At 37.5% G+C, this 20638-nt stretch overlaps 1 protein-coding gene across 1 annotated transcript in view; it reads left to right on the top strand.

Annotated features, from left to right (window-relative positions):
* PHTF1 (putative homeodomain transcription factor 1) overlaps positions 1 to 18295 on the top strand; it is an 81080-nt gene extending 62785 nt beyond the window's left edge. Inside the window, exons 14-19 of the mRNA XM_075196270.1 lie at positions 11173 to 11304; positions 11391 to 11477; positions 12064 to 12219; positions 13530 to 13625; positions 16526 to 16651; positions 17711 to 18295. Of these exons, the coding sequence (XP_075052371.1) occupies positions 11173 to 11304; positions 11391 to 11477; positions 12064 to 12219; positions 13530 to 13625; positions 16526 to 16651; positions 17711 to 17731 (618 nt within the window). The 3' untranslated portion in view covers positions 17732 to 18295. The remainder of the gene's footprint in view (positions 1 to 11172; positions 11305 to 11390; positions 11478 to 12063; positions 12220 to 13529; positions 13626 to 16525; positions 16652 to 17710) is intronic.
* Positions 18296 to 20638: the final 2343 nt, after the last annotated feature.

Below are 20638 nucleotides of genomic sequence, written 5' to 3'. Positions count from 1 at the left end.
GTTTAGTAACACCTCCTTTGGCAGAAATCACAGCTTCCAAATGTTTCTTGTAGCCAGCTAACAGATTTCTAATGATTGTCTGAAACCTGCAGCCATGTCTCGCATAATATTTCTCCGGAAACAGTCAGCTGATCAGCTTATGTATGTCATTTACATTTTTGGACCTTTTCCTTGTTTTGCCGTAATAATATTGTTGTAATATAATATTTTAATAGTGAATTTTAATAGTCTGTGATTCACTTTCCGCGCTGACCGTTTTTCTGTGTGTGCATTCTTGTCTCTTTGGAATTTTTTTCCCCAACTTTACCTTGCAGAACTCGTTCTGGCTCAGAACCTACACTGCAATGTTTCAGATCTCCCCACAGATTCTCTATAATATTCAAGTCTGGGGACTGTGAAGGCCATTCCAAAACCTTCATTGTATTGTCCTGTAAGTACTATATGATGATTGTGAGCTATGTTTTAGAAGTTTCTTGCTAAAATATTCAACTTCTTTCATCTTCTATTTCTTCATTGAAATTAGCTTCTGTACTTTGTAAATATTTAGCTTAAACCTTTTGGTCTTCCAACCAGAAAGTTTTCTTGAGCCACTGGCTGCCAATAAATTCCATACTGTAATAGATCTACCCAATGCTTAACGGTCGGCATGGAGTTCTTCAGCTGATTTACATTATGTTTGTCCAAGTATATCTTTTATGGTTGTAACCAAAAAGTAACATTCTTGTTTCAGTAGTCTACAATATTTTATTCCATTTTATTTCTGGCTTTTCTAAGCTTTGTATTGCAGACATTGACTTTTATAATGAGCTTGTAGTAAAGGTTTCCTTCTGACCTCTTCCATGCAGATCATTTTTGTGTAAGCAGTTCTGTACTGTGGACCATTACTCTGGTGTCAGCTTAACCTTTCTCTAAGTCCTTTGCATTGAATGCAGCTCTATTAAACATTTTACTCAGCCTCAAAGATCTTGCTTTGGCTTCAAAAGTTACATGTCTTAATGATGTTTCTGACAGTGTAAATTTCAAGCTGGAAGCATTAAGCTATTTTTTTTTACATCCTTCCCTTCTTTGTAATTATCTATATTTTCAGATCCTCGGTCGGCCACTTAGAGGAGCTCACAGTTGTTCATTGTAGGCATAGTAACCTGAGAGGTTAGAAGGGTCAGATCATTTATTAAACTCTGGAAATGTCTTCAACTGGCTTAATTAATAAAGAACTAAGACATCTAATAAAATTTTTTACAAATTTTTAATCGGTTAAATGCAGCAAATAAACAGTAATAATGCAATAAATATTCAGAAATATGTAATGTTTACATTTAGAGACTCTGTGAAACATGCAATTTTATCAAGGGTGCCTAAACATTACCATACAACTATATTAGTACAAAGTATCAGGTTCTATACGTCCTTGTTATCTATAAGCACACAGCGGTTCACAATATAAATAAAATAGGAAACCATGCCTTAAAACTGCACTGCAACCTAGTTAAATATTTTACTAAGGTATCTCTCCCCCTAGCTGAAGCCTTGGAAGCCTCTTCGTTCCTCTAACATCCTTAGCTGAACACTTTGGGAATATAGGTGGTGTGGGTGAGGACCAATCACAAGCTGCAATTCAGAGATTGAGCCTTGTGATTGGTCTTCCTGTTCATGCTTCTCCTTTGCCATCATTTGAGTTTGGTTAGCTTAATTTGTATGCAATACGAACAGTCCGGAGACCCGGGGGCTGCTACATGCATCCATCATTTTCCCAGTGCTCCGGCTAGGGGTAGGGGCACTTTAATAAAAAAAATTACTAAAGTGGTAGTGCAGCCTTAAGATGACATTAGTCCAGACTTTTGCACTGTTCGGGAGGATATGTTTCCAAACCATTGCTATGTGTCTTGGTAACTATATGCTGCATGCATAGTAATCCAAATCTGTACTGTTGCATTAACAGAAAAATAGGCCCTCCAACTATGTTGTCACAAAAAGTCCTCATGACTCCCTCTAAATGTGCACCATAATATTTATAAGTATTGGAGCCATAGGCATGCTAAAGGAAAATACATTTCACCAGGTGTCTTGTATTGTTAATGCATGTACTGCCTTGTATCTCCTCTAGAACAAAAATGTACATATAGAAAAACATATTAGTTCAACTATCTACATTATTTTGGTATAATACACTTCAGACAATAATATACTTGTAATTGTAGTGCCCAATAATATAATTAGTGAGTTCTTACATCAGAATTCTGATTATACAGTCATTTACATATTAACCCCTTAATACTTTTGTCTTCACTGACAGTTTTACATCCCTTATAAAACACTATATATAAGTCATGTAATGGAAGTCTGTAAGGCTAACTAATATATTAAGAAAGAAATGAAAATGTTTAAAAATACAGCTTCAGTTTTATATAAGGTATACCATAACATTAGCCTATACTATTTAAAGGATAATTTCACCAGAAAAACTGTAAATTTAGATAAGGGATATCCTAAGCACAACCTGGTCCCAAACCATTAGTTACCTTGGCTCCGATCCCATGACATCATCCACGCACCTAAAGTTCCTGGACAGTGCTGCTGGCAGCCTGTTGTCAGGGGATAGGACACTCCACTCAATGCCTGGCAATAGAAAGACTAGCTTGGTTGTAGAAGTTACTTTTGACATCCTGATAAGTGTCAGTGCAAGATACATTATCACCTAATAAATTAACTGGCCACACATGGGTTGATCTTACCGCTCAGTCCAGAATCAATATCCAGTCGGTGACCAAATTGGATGAATTCAACAGCTTTGGCCAGTTTACTTAACATTTTCCAAATTCACTGGGGTGTATTAGTGCAGTTGGGAGATTACTGCAAACAAGCTGTAAGATGCGATTTTCTAACCTGATTTACCAGCATGTTTTTTAGTGGCCCAATTTATTTTAATTGGATTATTATGGGACATTACTGTAGTTTTGAGGCCACAGACCGTTTTATCTGCCCATTTGCCTGATATCACTGCTGATATCGTAGTGTATGTGGCCAACAATACAATAAAACAAAAAGAATGTCAAAATTATTACAGATGCAGCAAACTTTGATTTCTCTCTTTTTTTTTTTTTTTTAAACAATGAACAATTCTGCTATTGTGAAGCCATGCAGTGTAGTGTATCTACACATATTGTTAGCATTAAACACCAACCCATTTTACTTGCAGTACCATAGCTACCAGTGTGGTTTGCTGTTGAATCATTGTAAGTATTAGGTCACGGTGAAAACTGTCGTTTACATCTGAACAACAGATGCTGTAATAATTAAAACACTTAATTTAATTTAAAATTAGTGAATGACTTGCAGAAAACACATACTCAGCTGAATAGCAGAGAATGGCAAATAACAAGCACTGTGTAATAAAAATAAATAATAAAAACAAATAGACAGCCTGTCATATTGTAATTGCTCCAGGAAAAAAGTGAATGAAAATGTTTGTCAAGAGATAAGAAGCCATAACTAGCTTCTACATATACATATATATATATATATACACATACATTTATTTATATATATATAAAATTATTTTACAGATTTTTGTTGAAATAGACATGTATAGGAAAATAATAGTGCTGTGTTAAAAGCTATGTTAATTTCTGTGTTTTGGTGTTCCTTTAACACAGAAGAACTGGATGGCTTTAGCAAGCTAAAGAATTTATTGAAAATTTTTAAACTTTAGATTTGGTTCAAAGAATCAATTTGAGAACCAATTTCAAGCATATATAATTTGTGACCTATTGTGGTCAGTTAGGTGATTACTAAAGTTGTTTATATATTTTATTTATTTATTTTCTGCAGCACTATAGAATCTCTGGCCATCTGTAAATCATAGTTGTATGATCTGTAAGTGCTGCATATTTTATAGTGGAAAATTTGCAGCATCACCAAATTTTGATTGTACTTTTCTGGGAGATACTTTCATCACGGGCAATAAAGCAATGTTAGGAAGAGACATATAGATGTATCCTCATAACCATACTCAAATTCCAAACAGATGTACCCTTTAATTTGTGAGACAAAGATTAATATGTTCTCATGCAGGGGGAGAATAGCATTGTCAACATGGCAAAACTTGGGAGGAGTGGGGACCAATGAAGCTGTCTATCCTCCTGCAGCCACCACTCTGCTCTGATGACCATGCGCTGGGTGTCTGCATATGCATTGTGAAGTTCCTTTTGGTCTTCACTGCACAAGTTCTTAGGTTATGCTGTCTGCAGGTAGAGGTGGCACTACCAGCATTAATGGATGTGCATCAATGTCATACTTACCTACTTTCTTCAGCTCCCTTCTGGGAGCCAGCCAGTGGAGGGGGGCATGAGGGTGCGGGGCGGCCAAAATCGCGTCATTTTGGCGCCCGTCCCCTGTGACGTCATGACGCAAATTGCGTCATTTGACAGCGGGGGGCGGGGCTAAACACTGCGTTTCATCGGGAATCGCGGCGTTTGGGATCTAATTCTACCCACTTCACTAGGAAGTGGGCACTTCCTAGTGAAGTGGGCAGAATTCGGGAGATTGCCACACTCGCCCGGGAGTCCGGGAGACTCTCGCAAAATGCGGGAGTCTCCCGGACATTCCGGGAGAGTTGCCAAGTATGATCAATGTATTCCCTGCAACGGTGGTAATTCCGCCACTGTTCCCATGCTGTGTGCTGTCACTCTTCTGACAAACTGCAATAAATAGCGCACCCACTGGGTGGTCTTTGTTGTGCTGTATCTGTGGCAGTCCCTACCACACCTCCTCTGTGCATCATGCCTTTAAAAGCAATTACACTGCTGGTGGAGACTGTCAGTGCCCTGTGTAATTCAAAATCCTTTAGAAAACTAGCTGCATATGTTTCTTCCAAATTCCTTAACCAGCTCTGATGTTAGACAGCTGCTGGGCTGGTGTTAGGGATCCCTTTTCATTATACGTAAGCCGATGGGGGTCAGGAATATTCCTAGTGCTTATCAGTGCAGGGCTGTTAGGCTCTAGGATGGGTAGGTAATTACGCTGTTTATTACAATCCCCTTTTTGTAGAGGTACCAGCCCGGTACTGGTTTTCACTACAGCAGGGGGACCTCACACATTTAATGATGTATTGTTATTACACGGTGTAGCAACTGTGGTCTGAGAGGAGGTAGCTGTCAAGCACTTGCTTGACTTGCACTTTCTCTGCTACTATGCCGGGTTTCTGCAAGTGACTGACAGTTACCTCTGCTCAGACCACAGATGCTGGTGATTCATTCATTTAAGCAGGGGGTCGAAAATATGAATATGAATCACAGAGCATAGTACACATGCTCTGCATACTTTTCACTTATCAGGCATATGTAGTACATCATTGTCAAGGTGCCACCTGGTGGCAGAAAAATATATTGTAGGGAATTTCAGTATTACGGCTTCAGAAACACGTGGTGCAATATGATGTTAAAGTGAAAGCCTGCAGAAGATTAATAAAAACAATGTGGTGTTAGAAAACAATTTAATGCTTGCTACATCTAAACTGAATCATAGTTGTGACCATCTTATCAAGAATATTTGACAGTAAGTTAGGCTAGTGGGGAAGGGAGAGGCTTTATCACAGCAGAAAGAAAGCTTGTCACGCCCATCCACAATTCAACCACATCCACCTATTTTTTATTGCATGTTTTTGTACCTCTGAATCCTAGAAAATATTGCACAAAGCACTCTTGGACAACTTTCAAAGAGCAGAACAAAATGCACTGTGGCTTCAGATTTTTTCAATCTTGTATATTACCTCACTTCAGTTACTAAGTAACCTATGTAATCTGTGTTACTGAATGAAAAATAAATGTAGAAGTAGTTAGGAAGAACTTTTTTTCTTCAAAGAGACAGTTTACTTTTTAAACTATTAGAACATGGAGTGAAACAGTCTCCCAAGTGTGGTGTGGTTGTTCTAGGAGCATAGGCAAGGTGTAGAGAAAATATTCGATTCAATTAACCCATGGGAAGGGATTATTGTAGTGTAGATGAAAAATCACTGAATATATCAGAATTGTATAAGGCAGTTAAGCTGAACAAAACCACATTGTGACAATAATTCCCCAATCGCCACTGTAATAAGGCTGACAGGTAGCAGAAGCAGAAGAAATAATTAGATGAAGACTTTGTGCTAGTGAAAAATTCTGATTGCCTTAGTTGTGCAGCCTGTCAATAGCAGTGAAATGTCCCAAGGTGTATCAGTTGTAGAAGTAAGGAACAGTAAAACGGCTGCCAATACTTCAATATGTAACCAAAACCCAAACAGCACAGTGAGCCTGATTCATGTTCCAACATACATCCATTTGCATAGAGTATCTTGCATATAATAACTGGGCATGCTCGGAAAGGAACCTTACACCAAGGAGCACAATTAAATTGCATTTGCACATAAATTACATTTACGACAGCCTACGGCTTGAGGAGCAGAAAGGGGGGGCAAATGGGTGGACTAACGTAGGCAATGTACAGTAAGGGAGTGCTAAGGGTATTCCGAAACAAATGCACCCAAATTGTGGGTTTCTCCTAAGTACGTATATTGAGATCCGCTTCGATTTGAATACTGATGAAACTACAGTCACAGTCCATGCTCTTTTTTTTTCTTTAAAGAAAAACTTGTGTGCAAGTTGCATCTGAACATGAATCAGGCTCTGTGTGCATAAACCTAAAAACACTAAGTATATTTGGAGCAAATTATGGAGAGGAAGAGAGAAACCACTGCACGGGATCTGCAACCCCGTAAAATCAACAATATATAACAAAAACAAATTGCAGTGGATATCAAATCCTCCAAAGAAGCTGGAAATGCAATGTGATTGATATAAAACAAATTTATTAAAACAATATTGAACAATGATTAAAACATGGATAATTCTCAGTATGCATACAAAAACAAACAGATCCCTATCTTGAGGGAGTATCGATAATAGGTGCACCTATATTAAGATTGAATATTATCTCGACATCTGATGGTATCTGTTTGCAATTAGACCATATTGTTAGAAGCTTGTTGAGTTGGTATCTATAAATTCATGAGCTGTACAGCAAAATTAGATCAATAACCGGAGTGGGGAGAGTCTTGAAACAATCGATGTATATGCAAATTGCAATGGTAGAAATAGTCAAGATAAACAAATTCCGTCGATTTGAAAGTCACAGTTGGACATTGACACACTTAAACCGAATGAACGGAATGAAGTCCGTCTAAGATGGTATAGTGGAGTTTACATTCATATAACCTCCTCTGTATAAAAACATATAAGTTTGTATGGGTAGTATAAAGCCTGTGGGTGGGGCACTTGCTTACCCAAGGTGGAGGTCTCAGCCAACACACCCGCTCCGGATTCCTCTATCTCCCACGTGTATGTTCAGAGTGCCGGTTTTGGTCTTCCTCCGAATCGGATAACGGAATCTTGGTTCCCTTCCAACTCAAAGGGCTAAAAGTTTCCGTGTAGCCAGACGGCCGATGTTAGAAATGGATTGTAGCCTCCTCATTGAGAAGGTGGACCTCTGGTCTCTAGAAAATGAGACTTGTAGACTGTTATTGCTGCAAAAGGTGGTTCTACAAAAAAGCAAAGTGTGGGGACTCAGTCAGATGTTTCTGTCATTGTCTTAGCATGTACTTGTAACATAAAACAGTTCTTGTTGTGCATATGGGTGTCTGTACGCACCAACTTAATTTGGTCTCCACAGATCGAAGTAGAATAATCCAGCATATACACAAATTTCATGCATTGGACTCAAAACAACGTAAACATTTCTCACAGACATGGCTTCCATAATCCCCCTTCCCCCAAAACCATTGAGGAAAGCTAACACACGTTCCATGTTCCATTAAAAATAAAAATTGCAGATCAGACACTTTTTTGCTACCTTCTAAAATCAGTCCAACCTTCAAATTGAATCTGTCAGCAAATTTCATTATTTGTATACTACTTACCTTGGGAATTACATTTACATTTGTGCTCCTATTGTAACCTACATTACCTGTTCCTTATGTGCTCTTGCCCTTTTTCCTTCTGTATTCCCCCCATCATTTTCCCTATATACTACCTCAAAAAATACTGTTTAAAAAAAAACCAGAAAAAATAATTGAGTTGCATTGCTTTGAAATAAAAAACTCACAGCAAACAAAACTTCAGTGTAGGATTTGATATTCAGTGAAATTGTGGAATTGGCTGGGGGATTGAATAGACATTGTATTATAATGAGTATCCAACAACCATAATATTAAACATCAAAAAGTGTTTCCTTTTAAAGGCCTTCAGAAGAGTTCTCAAGAAATCTTTAACTATGTTAATAATGGATTGAGAATACACTACACCCAGAAGTAAATGGTACCAGGTGCCTGTGTAAGATCCTATAGGTGGCAGCAACCACTCTCTTACAACTAAAGCGCAGCCTCCACTCACAAGTCGTGAGTGTCTACTGTCCTAAAATACCAGCAGGAGATTACGGAGGGTAATTGGTATAAACTGTTGAGAGATGAAAAAAAAAAAAAAAAGGGTGGCACACTAAGCCCATAACTGGTGGCATCAGTGGGGTGAAAGAAAAGGTGACCGGATGGACTTGCTCTGCTATCCTATATTTTTAAAAATAAATTATTTTAATGTGTCCTTAGGGTGACACAGTGACATCTGACACATGCTTCGCATATCTTTGGTCAGTTCCAGGTCAGGGTAGTCAGTCCGGCTGACAGAAGCCAAAAATATGGCTTTCAGCCCTTGAGGCCAGATGTTGAGCTATGTTCACAGGTATGCGTCTAAAAAATGCACCAATAGTATATGGATAACATATGCATACTTTTGAGGCTATTTACATGACATTTTAAAACACAAAGCAGGATTCCATACAGAAAAAATAGAACTTGCATACTAAAATTTTCAACATAGTGTTGAGAATTCAGAATACAATATAAAGCACAAAGCAGTGTGGTTTATTTTGGTATTTTATTGGTCTTTGTGTACGCTGTAGCCCAGCGGCGGGCAACACGAGGCCCTTTACCGCTGTCATGCTGCCCATTATTGGTGTAGGCCAAGGCTGTACAACTAGCAGCCCTTCCAAGTATTTTTGTGATCTTTCATTTTTCTCCATTCAGTATATGATATTGTAATAATTTTTAAAGTGATCTGGATGAAATATGTTTATATACTTTCTGGTGCCCTAACCATGAGATGCCTGGAAAGCTCTGTAGCATATTCCTAAATGATACATTGCCACCCTTGCCCATGACAGAATTTGAGATTTGTATTTAGGCTACATTCACTATAGAGCTAAGTGAAACCATGTGTTCTCTTTTTAGGGTGGTATAAGGTAAGTGTATTCAGGACCAGTTTAAGACTTTAGTGGGCGCTCAATCTACTTTGCAAAACACAATGGTAACTCCCACACTTGCCTTCTGCTCTGTTCTCTGTAGATTAATCCCCAGAACCCTGTTATTACACATCGCTATAGTGTCTCTTGTGCCTTCCCCTTTCTGGACATGAACACTACACACATTACAGGTCATGGTATTGAGTTCCTAGTCATCACAACTCTACTCAAAGCATGGACCAATTTAACAGTTTCAGCCTAGGAGCATTCCCATAAATGCACTCTGTGGGCCTGAGTCATTAAGGAGAGCCAAGCATGAAAGAGGAGTAATTTTGCACCTGGGCAAAACCATGTTGCATTGGAGGGGGAGGTAAGTTTAAAATGTGGGGACAGATTTATAGTTGGGGTAGGGCATGTCCTAGATCAATTTTAAATTTTAGTGTAAAAATAAAGTTATGAAGTATTTGTGCGCTACATGAAAAAACAGCCAGTATTAAACTTATGTGCAAAATAAGAAACTAATTTGCACCCCTTGCTTTGTAACATGGTTTGTCCCAGAAAACATTTACTTCTTACTTTCCTTAATGACTCAAGACCTGTGTCACTGCACCTCTGCATGGCTCTTACTGGTTTCCCACTAACGTATATATCTTGACTGCAGCTCTCTCACTCTGCTTCTCATCTGTCATCATTCCTGTGACCATTCATCCAGTCAACTACCAGACAAGGTTAAAGCTGTCTCAATGGGCTTGAGCTTGGACTTGACCAGGAAACTGTTCACACACTAACCAGCTTACCAGAACTCAGTTACGGGTATTTGGTTACATGGCTCAACTTGGATCTCTTTACTTCCATTGTTATGTCCGTCAGCCAGGATAAATACTTTCTTGACATACTCAAACCACATGGGAAGGTCATGTATCTCTTTACTCTGTGTATATTTATGATTTCTCTCCTTTCTCTTTTTGTTCTTTCCCCTCCAATCCCGCCAGTAAGTAACTATTCATCACTGGGGCAGAATAAGCAGTGACATCCAAAGTGGTGCAGAACCCACTAAGCAGTGCTCAGAGTAAAGGGCGTTCTATATCATCATCATCATCATCATCATCTATTTATACATATGAGCGAGCCTAGCATTTATTTTTATTTTTTTAACTTGACCTTTTTAACTTTACATTTAACTTTAAAAAGGAGTCTTTTGATGTCCTCGTACACCAGGGGGCTGAGACAGGAACTCTCCAATCCAGACTCTATTACTGAGGAGTGTAATTGTGGGCAGTTAGGCTTGGCCCATTTTCCCCTTTATTTTTTAATAGGCCCTGCTTACATTTTAGGTTTAAATGTATCGTTATTGTTATAGCATTGTTTGTTTACATTTTACACCAACATAAACAGGTATGTGATCTAAGCCGCAGAAACTTGTGATTTTAGTTTTGTTTTTTTTGAGAATGGGATTTCTGTACTTTAGAACACCATGCCCGATATTTACAAAATTATTTCTTTACTCCTGACTTTCTCCACTTTTCCCCTGTCATTCCACTCTGTACTAAATGGTTTAGCATCACTGCTCATAAGTACTTTAGTAAGTGGCACCTAGTAATCATGTTTCCCCATAACCTATTGCATTCCTACATATCGGTGCCTGTATTTTTATTTTTTTATCTAGAAGACAGTGTGCGGGCTTGTATAGTATCATGTTATGCTGTTTCATTCCTGTGAGAATTTCATTTGTGTATAATCTCTGTTTCTCTCTGTGACCTTCTATGTACTGCAGTCCTTTTGTAGCTGTGAATTATAACTACTGTATCTTCCTCCACTGTTGCTGTGTGATACCTTCCTCTGCTCCTGCAGAGATTTCTGATAGCCAAGCTATTTAGTCACCTGACCTCTGCCAGGAAAGCTCTGAAATCTGAAATCCCTCACTTCAGGCTGAAGAAGGTGGAGAACATTAAGATGTGGCTGTCTCTACGATCCTATTTGAAGGTGAGCTAAATTGTTACAAAGCTGCTGCTGTGTATTGTAAGCAAAACTCCATTTTGTACTTCTGATGATCATATTTTCCTTACCAGAGACGAGGACCCCAGAGATCTGTGGATGTTATTGTGTCTTCGGTCTATTTATTAACTCTATCTATCGCTTTCATTTGCTGTGCTCAGGTAATTATTCACTTGTGAAATATTCAGCTAGTGCGTCATGCACACACCTATGCATGAATACAAGTAAAGACAGATTCACCATCTTTAACTTATGCTGTGTACATACAAATGTTCACAGTAGTTAATATACCGATATATAACAAAGTAAAACTAATTATCATATGTGTACATATGACACTGCTAGGTCTACACACTAGGTCAAGGGCTACGACAACTACATCTACATCTCTTATCTGAACAGGTCCATAAGATTGAATGTTCAGTTTGGTTGTTTTAAACCAAATTGAGCACAAATCACTGCTTGTGTGTACCTATGAGAAACATAGTCTAACAAGGACTGCAATATAATAGTGTGCAGTCAAAGGCCCAGACAAATTGATTGATTCATATTTGATATTACCAATTTGGTGACACTTGTTTGTGGCCAAAATTAATGTAGATTTGGTCACCCATTGCTCAGCCAAGTGGTGGATCTTCCTGTGTGTGGGCACCTATATATAATCATTTCTACAGAGCACCACAGTGGATCGTTGATAAATTTGCAATCTTATTTTTAATATATTCTCATTGTATCATCTCGACATAGGTCCTACATGGTCATACTACCTTTCTAAACTATGTGTATAACTGGGAGTTCCTCATATGGGAGGTAGCTTTGCTGATCTTTCTCCTACGTCTGACTTCACTGGGATCAGACACCAACAAGAAATACAGTAATGTGTCAATACTACTGACCGAAGAGGTAAGTCATAAGACGCTCCAACCTCAGAAGCTTTAGCTTGTTGATGTATAGTTTGTTGGATGTGTGGTAACCTAGGTCTCAAGATGATGACTAAGATTTTATGGAGAATCTACTACAGCTCAGTTTTCCCTTCCTTTTAAATTGGTCAAAATCGTTACACATAAAAAAATAATGAAGATATTAATAAGAATCGTTTCATGCTGCCTGATATTTTTATTTTTTTTATGTATTATAGTGCTTTTCCTATTCATTTCAATGCTATTTCTACATGTATCACAAGCACTTGAAAGACAAAGGAATGTGTCATTAAAATGAATGGAAAAAAATGTACATGTTTAAGAGGTTGTTTTTTTAGGGGTTAATTTTCTTTTTCACTGGTTTTGAAGCACACTTCAGTGTCTGAAACCAGTGAAAGTATTTTTAGTGAATTACACAGCGATTTACTAAAATCGATCTTTCATAGATTCCCCTTGTTCTATACTTTTCACAGTTGAATTAGAGATGGCAGTACTTTTGTGATATCTGCCAATTTAAATTATTTTTTTAAGGGAAGTTGGCGATTTATATGTCTTTGACTTTAATAGATCTGGTGATAAGCAAATCAAACTACAAATCTTTTAATTTTTTATATTGGTTCAGAGAGTCTGTATCTATACCACTTAACATGCAAGGGCTCTTTATTGTACACAGATGAGCTCTTGGCTCCAATAATACCCCTTTCATACTGCACCAAAAACCCGGGTTTTTGCCAGACACAATGTTAAAGTAAAAAAAAAAAAATCATCAGAAGAGGAGCCAATCAGAGCTCCTCTTGTGATGTTGCCATGGAGACTCCGGGCAGACCCATGTTCAGTATGAATGCGGTCTACCTGGGATTTTAACTCCAGGGGAAGCCTCTGTCCCCCAGTACTTTCCCAGGTTCATATATCCGGGATACTGCCTGGGCAGCAGTATGAAAGCGGTATAAGAGTGAAAATGTACGTCAGTGGGTGGATTATGTCTCAGCACTGAATAGTGTCTTTGTGAACGCCCAGTGGCCAAGCATTGACGCAAAAGACATATTTAGATGACGTACCCATAAGTCTGTGCTTCAGAAAGGAAGCGGCTTATATGCATATCCACAGAACAAAACTTTCAGAACATTTGAAATTAAACAAATTGGGATTATAATTGAGAATAAACTGGCAGTCTCTTTTTTTCCCCAAGTCTATCACTATGATTATCTGTTATGTTAAACTTTTATTTTATACATATTTATATAATGAACTGAGAACTACCCTGTTATAATTTATATTACTTTGCTTTTAAAGATCAACCTTTATCTCAAAATGGAAAAGAAGCCAAACAAGAAAGAACAACTCAATATTGTGAATAATGTCCTGAAATTGTCCTCCAAACTCATCAAAGTATGTATGTGAGAAAGGTGATCATATGGGTGATACATACTTAGGGGGAAATTACAATGTTACTTAGCTAGAGTTGAGTAATGGAAATTGATTGGACCTTGTTGGAACTTTTCCTGCCAGAAGTCTGAGCCAATTATGCACCTCAGGTGACTAGACTAGCTTTTAAATTAGTGGACTGCACCTGTTGCAGTAAGAATAACTTTATGATTACTATTCTTATTTATAAAATAGCATTGATTGATACTAAAAGCCATGGTGCTAAAACTGGTTCAAATTCCTCAGTTGGCTCCCTCGGACCTTGAACATTTTACATCGTCATACCTCCCAAATTTGTCCTGGACAAATTTAGTGTGCTAGAACACATGGAGAATTGACATGGCCATGCCACATTGGATGCATGCCCAGTGCTTCCAAAGAGCTAGGTCACCCCAATTCCCTCCCATAAAATATATTTTAATTGCAACTTGCACTATTGGCACACCACCTAACTGTCCATGAGCTGGGACAAACAGTGAAGTGATGGGACCCATCAAATCGTTACTGTCCAGAAATGCATTATCTCTTTTATCCCATACATATAAAAATTAGATTGTTAGCCTATATATTAAAAAGAAGAAAATAGTGGAGAATAATTTCATGGAGATTGTTGCTTCCTGGTCACACAGGTACAGTAAAGATCAGGAGCTATTAATAATAAACAATAGAAGACCAAGGATGCTGAAGACCTGCAACCCTTCTGCCGTCTGCCAAAAGAGGTTTTGTGGCAAAAGCGAATTTCTGATTTGAGGGGACTGTGTCCTCCCCGTCGCAATAGCTAGCATTGTTGGGAGGCATGGACAGCTTACCAGAAGTACAACAAGGTTACACCGAATCAGGGGACAATGCAATATATTTTTGGCCCCTTTATGTAAATTATTTAAAGTAATACCAGTTAGTGATGATTGCTGCTTTAACATCCTCACAACACCCCCCATCTTACTCATTATTAACACTCATCACCTCATCTAGTAATCTGTATAGCATCACCATGAACACTTTCATCGTCAGCAACTCCTCATTAATTATTAACCCCCACTTGATTATTAACCTCCTTCTCAGTAACTACTAACCCTGATTATTAACCCCAATTTCATAATTGTCTAAATTTCTAAAAATGTATCTAAAAAAATTAAGCTAAGTTTGAGAAAGTCTGACAGGTTCAACAGATTCACACGTTTTACCTTTTTTTTTTTTTCTCCCAAACATAGTAGTGTTCGTAGTTCAAATGGAGAAAATGTTACAATTCTTATATATAATATTCAAATCTTATTTATATAATGTTAATAGATATGTGGATCTATCATTCCATGTTTTAATACAGCATGTTTAATACAGATTGCAGTTTAAATTCGCTCTAAAGGCATTACTAGCATTGCTAATGGTTTGGTGAATGCAGAAGACCAATGGGGTTTTGTTCATATCAATTTCTCCCATCTCTTACACCACCGTTTTCATTTCCTTTCATATCTTGAGCTTTTTGTAGAGCACAATAATGTACAGGCTTTTTGTTAAAAAAGAGTTTTGTGACCAAACCCTTAGTGAAGACCTACCCTCCTAACCAAATTTATCCCATAATTCCCTATTTTATATTTGGAAATTTTTAGTAAATAAGTCGTGTTGGCATGAACAGTGCTTAAAGGTACAAATATCCAAATATTGCAGCTTGGCTCCGCAAATTACTAATTTCCCCCGACCTCTGGGTTAAAAGTTAATATATTTTCTTATTATAATATTTCCTGTTTTATAGGTAGCCTAGAGTTCTATAGTTAAAATATACACTTTCTACCAGAAGATGGCATTGCTGTGAAGTTTTACTGATTTTATCAACCACTATCAATACATAAGATGCTGTAGAACCTCTTCTCTAGTGTCAGCTTAGAAATAAACAATCCTTAAAAGGACCACTAAACTTAAACTGTAAGTGACCTTACATAAAAGAGCTGCCAAGAACATTTGCAGATCCGTATGTAAAAGTTCCCATACTGTGGCAGAACCTGAAATGTGTGATACTGTATTTATATCCTCTGTGCAGTTGATACTTGTACTTTATCAGTTGTTTCACAATTTGTCTGTAAAATCCATTAAAGATAAGGCATTAGATATGTATAGGAAAAAAATATAGTAGGAGCTCCTCACTCACACGTCTTCTGCTGCCATGTCAATAAATAAATAAATAATCACAATTTGTCTAGACCTTAGTTAATATAAACCTTCCATCATATGCAACATGCAGTCTAACTATTGATTTGGTAAAACGTTTTTTTTGTGTGTGCATCTGTACTTCTGTTTATATGCATCCCAGTATTATATTAGCCTTTATTAGCCCTTTCAGCCTGGCATTGAGAGTTACTCTACTAGTGTATGCAGGTCACATTCCAGCTCGGTTCTCCAAAATTTATTGCATACAATTTATATTTACCATGTACAAAGGAAAAGGGATATATCCGCTATCAAATTGGCAAACAGTTCAAATTGTGTATTTGTTACTAAATGTCAGATTTCAATAATATTTAGTTTTACACAACGCGGGAAGTGTATCTTCACCACAATTTTAATTTAAACATGGAGTGAACTTGTCACTTTCTTGTAGAGTGGAAAGAAACATGGCATCCTGCCAAGATTTTTCTGCGCCAATAAATTACACACTTAGATTATGTAAAGTGAAAATGGCGGTGCTTCAAATGGGTACATTCTGTACAGTTCTGTAAAGTATAGGTGCTGATTATAGTAAAATGTTGTAAATGAGGAAATGACATGATTTAGCAATCAGCAACATTTTACTTACTAGAATAAATCTAGCACTTACATCACTCAAAAACTAATATCTTACTTTATCAATAATATTCTTTATTGCTTTGCAGGAAATTGACACCCCATTCAGGCTGTATGGACTTACAGTGAACCCTTTAATTTATAATATAACCCGTGTGGTCATTCTTTCTGTAGTGTCCGGTGTTGTGAGCGACCTTTTGGGATTCAACATTAGGGTGAGTCTAGTATACAGAGCCTATTCTGCTACCATTTTCTGTTGCAGTCAGCTTCATTTCTCTGCATAACATGGGGAATCTCGGAATATATGTAAGTTACATATGTAACTCACAGCAACAAATGAATGTCATGAATGTAGTCATCAAGTTAGACTAATGAGAGCAAATGCCTGATTGGTTAATACGATTAGTTTAATTTAAATCTTTAAACCCCTTTAGCTAGTTCTGCAAAAGTCAGGAATAACTTACTTAGCTACAGCGGACAGCACAAAAGTAAACCAAGGCATTACAGCCCATGGGCTGCTATGAAACTCTATAGGATTTGAGTCTTAGATCTGGGCCCTATATTACACAGCACAGTTTGATGGATTGATGTGGTGACCCTTCATTACAAAGTGTGGGGCATGAAGGAATAGCTGTTATTGCTATTTAGCTGATAGTGTTGTTTATAGCTGACAGTTCACGGCTGACCCCTTGAGTGAATAGAGCAAGAGAGATCACTCAGTGTTTACCATTAGTAGTGGGCAAAGGCGGTTGGAGAGACATCATAGATGACACACACACTCCAAATTAAGGAAACAAAGTTATCAACGCTTCAAAAATAAAAGTGTCAGATTAGTGTTCTTCTCTGATTTTAATCTCTGTGTCCATGTCAGCTCTATCAGTAACAATAAACAAGCACACATTAACTTTTTGTGTTAAATTTTATCCAGAAAAAATAGGTATCAGGCATATTGATGATAATGAACTTTAAAAGTTTTGATCTCAGGTAACTGATTTATACATTACCCCAGTTATGCTTAAACAGGAGTACCTGGAACCTAGCAATGTACTTGTTAAGCAAGTCTTATCTCAAATCAATGGGATACATGAAATAGCGTTGTCGTTTCTTGTCATAACTTGATTACTTTTTCCTGGGGAAAATTGATTAACACTTTTTTTTCCACTTTTAGCACAGATATTTTCAATTTATTGTATTGTATAATTGGATCAGAAAATTGTTGCAGCACTGTGGAACTGGTAAAAGTGTTTTTTTCCCCACCTCCTTTCTCTTCATAGCTGTGGAAAATTAAACCATGACCTTCTACTATGGAGAAAGACATCTATGCAGACACATTGGATTGGATATCTGATTTGTGGCTTGGAGACCTCTCTATTGCATGCACTATACAGGTTTTGCATGAAGAAGAATCAGCGAGATGTAGAGAGAATTTGGAAGACGTTGCCCTATTTGAAAAGTGCCAAAATACTTTTTATAGCAGATAATTTTATCCTTTTTTTTTGTACAAAATCATAAAAAAAATATATATTTATTGAAATTTGTAATGGATGAATTTTGGAATATCAGAGACAGTATATTTAATATGTTAAAAATTTGCCTTGTTAACCCGGGTTTAACATTTAAACTGTGCCCATAAAATTGATTTATAGTTCAAAGTGTGGGTAGAGGAAAATAGGCAACATGTTTTATTGGCATATTACAAATGTATAAGCTATGAAAATAATCTCTTACTCATACAAACTTCACCCTTATTAAAAATACCCTCAATTTTTAGAGGGCTTGCCAGTTGTGCTGTGATAATGAGGTTTTATAAATAAAAATAAATGCAGGTGTCAGCTGAAGATGAGCGACCTTTTAAGAACTGTTCTGCTGAATTTTTGCCTTATTTAGGATTTGGGCTCTGAATTTTGCACTTGTCTGAGATGGAATTTGACCAAAAGTGAGATGGAATTTGACCTTAAGTGATCCATATGAAGTTCCCAAATCATACACAACACCACCACAGAGAGCAGAATGAGTCGGCCCAGCTATAAATTCCACAAAATGCTGAATTTACAAATACAATTCAGAATGTCATTCCGCGAAATGATGAATCAAAAGCAGAACTGAAAAATTATATCCCCGGAACTGTGCACATCTGCACAAAGGCCTCTTCTGCTGCAACATTGATTTGTGTGAAATGTCTCTGGAGGAAGCTTTGAAACTTCTAATAACTCTGAAGATACAATGCAAGTTTTCCCAGGGTTCTTTCCTTTTCCCCCAAAAAATTGAGTGAAGCTGAAAATTTACATATTTAATGCAGCAACCTTTTAGATGCTTGGGATACCATGGGGTATATTTACTAAACTGCGGGTTTAAAGAAGTGGAGATGTTTCATGTAGCAACCAATCAGATTCTAGTTATTTATTTAATACATTCTACAAAATGACAGCTAGAATCTGATTGGTTGCTATAGGCAACACTTCAACTTCGCAGTTTAGTAAATATATCCCCATCGCTCCCACCTACCCAATTTAAAAAGCAAGACATTGAAACAAAGTAAATCATAGCAAAATCCTGTCAATTTCTATTAAAACATAGTTTACATATTATCCTTCATATTTTGTAAACATATTTCTTTTATCACCCATACATTGTTGGGACACATTAGGGTAGATTCAATTAGCTGCATTGTTCTTTAGAACAACGTGGCACACGCATTATTACTGTTACTACGGTAATCTCTCTGCTGATTTTTGCTTATTGCTCATAGAGCTACGTGCAAAAATCAGCGATTATAGTTGTAATGGTAATAATGCTCAGCCATTACCATAGTAACGGTAATAAAGCTAATTGAATCTACCCCATTGAGTCTGGTATTTAGAGACACACGTGTTCCCACACACTGGTTAGGAATAGTTGGTGTAGTTATGCATATTGTGCCTCATGTGCAGATAGGAGTTTGAAGTATCAAAAGCAGGATACAGTCACGCTTCCTACACCTGAATTGCCACATGCATCATAGGTACCTGCTTCTGGTGTATGTGGCACCAGGCATACCTCCCAGCTTTTCGCTAGTCAGAACAAATGTTCCGACCATGGGATAGTGGTACAGTTCCCTTAAATCAGGACTGACCTGCTGAAATCGAAATCATGACAGTTGGAGGTAAGGAGAATGTGCAACTTTGCACCTTGGCAAAAATGGCTGTGTGGGAATTTAAAATGTGTGGACAGATTTAAATTTGGCAGTGGGGTGCTTCCTAGCTCATCTATAAATTACAGTGTAAAAATAAAGTGTCCTAGTGTTTGTGTGCTATATGCAAAATCAGGCAGTATTTTCCATGCATGCAAAAAAAATGTACTTGCACCCCTTGCATTGCAGCATGATTTATCCAGGTGCAAGATTGCACCCTTTAGCTGAATTTGCTCATACCTCCAAATGAGACCCATTAGACGCTATTTACATTAATAGAACAAAGCCATCCAATGAACATTTCCCTCTCTCACCAACTTGAAAGGATCTCTGTGCGAAGTTGAATTAATTATTTGAATTCTTAGAAGTTCTATGAAGCCCAAAAAATGATTTCTCAAAGGACATGAAGCACATCATCAACAGGGAACTGCAGCAACCTCTCTGAGACCACAGCTCTCTCAGTTGCTAGGGTGATTTTTACAGCAGTATTTTACTGCAGTTGAACTACATCCTGTAAAAATAGGCTTAAATTGTTTCTGCTGGTTGTATTTCAATGCCATATAGAGAGCAGGGACATAGAGAATTACCCCTTATTTACAGGGTCAGCCAAGTGTTTGAAGATTTGAAAATGTTTGGCCTTGTCTCTTTGTATGTTGAATGCTGTACAATTTAATATTTATTTAATGCATGTATTCAGAATTGCATGATAATCATGCTCAGTGTTGAAGTAATCGTAGTGGTGAGAATGCAGTATTTACATAAATGCAGCAGCCCACTAGCAAAGCATCCTTAAAATTACTTAAAAGGTTGCAGCGATACATTGAATGAGTTTGTTGCAAACATACAAGCAGCTGAAACTGTGCGGTCACAGACTGCATTGCTTTGCATTACTGTGTTGTCATTTTCTAGGAGGTGGCAGCTGAAAGTTCTGCCCTGAAACACTAATCAGAATTTCTATCGCTGTTGCAAGCTCATTTACACTCGTTCGCCCTAAGTGTGTGTTTAACATTGTTAAACAGGGAAATGAGATGCC

Source organism: Mixophyes fleayi, chromosome 2, assembly GCF_038048845.1.
Source record: "Mixophyes fleayi isolate aMixFle1 chromosome 2, aMixFle1.hap1, whole genome shotgun sequence".
NCBI classification, from domain to species: domain Eukaryota; kingdom Metazoa; phylum Chordata; class Amphibia; order Anura; family Limnodynastidae; genus Mixophyes; species Mixophyes fleayi.
The sequence above is the reverse complement of the archived record's forward strand: the minus strand, read 5'-3'. Positions and strand labels throughout refer to the sequence as shown.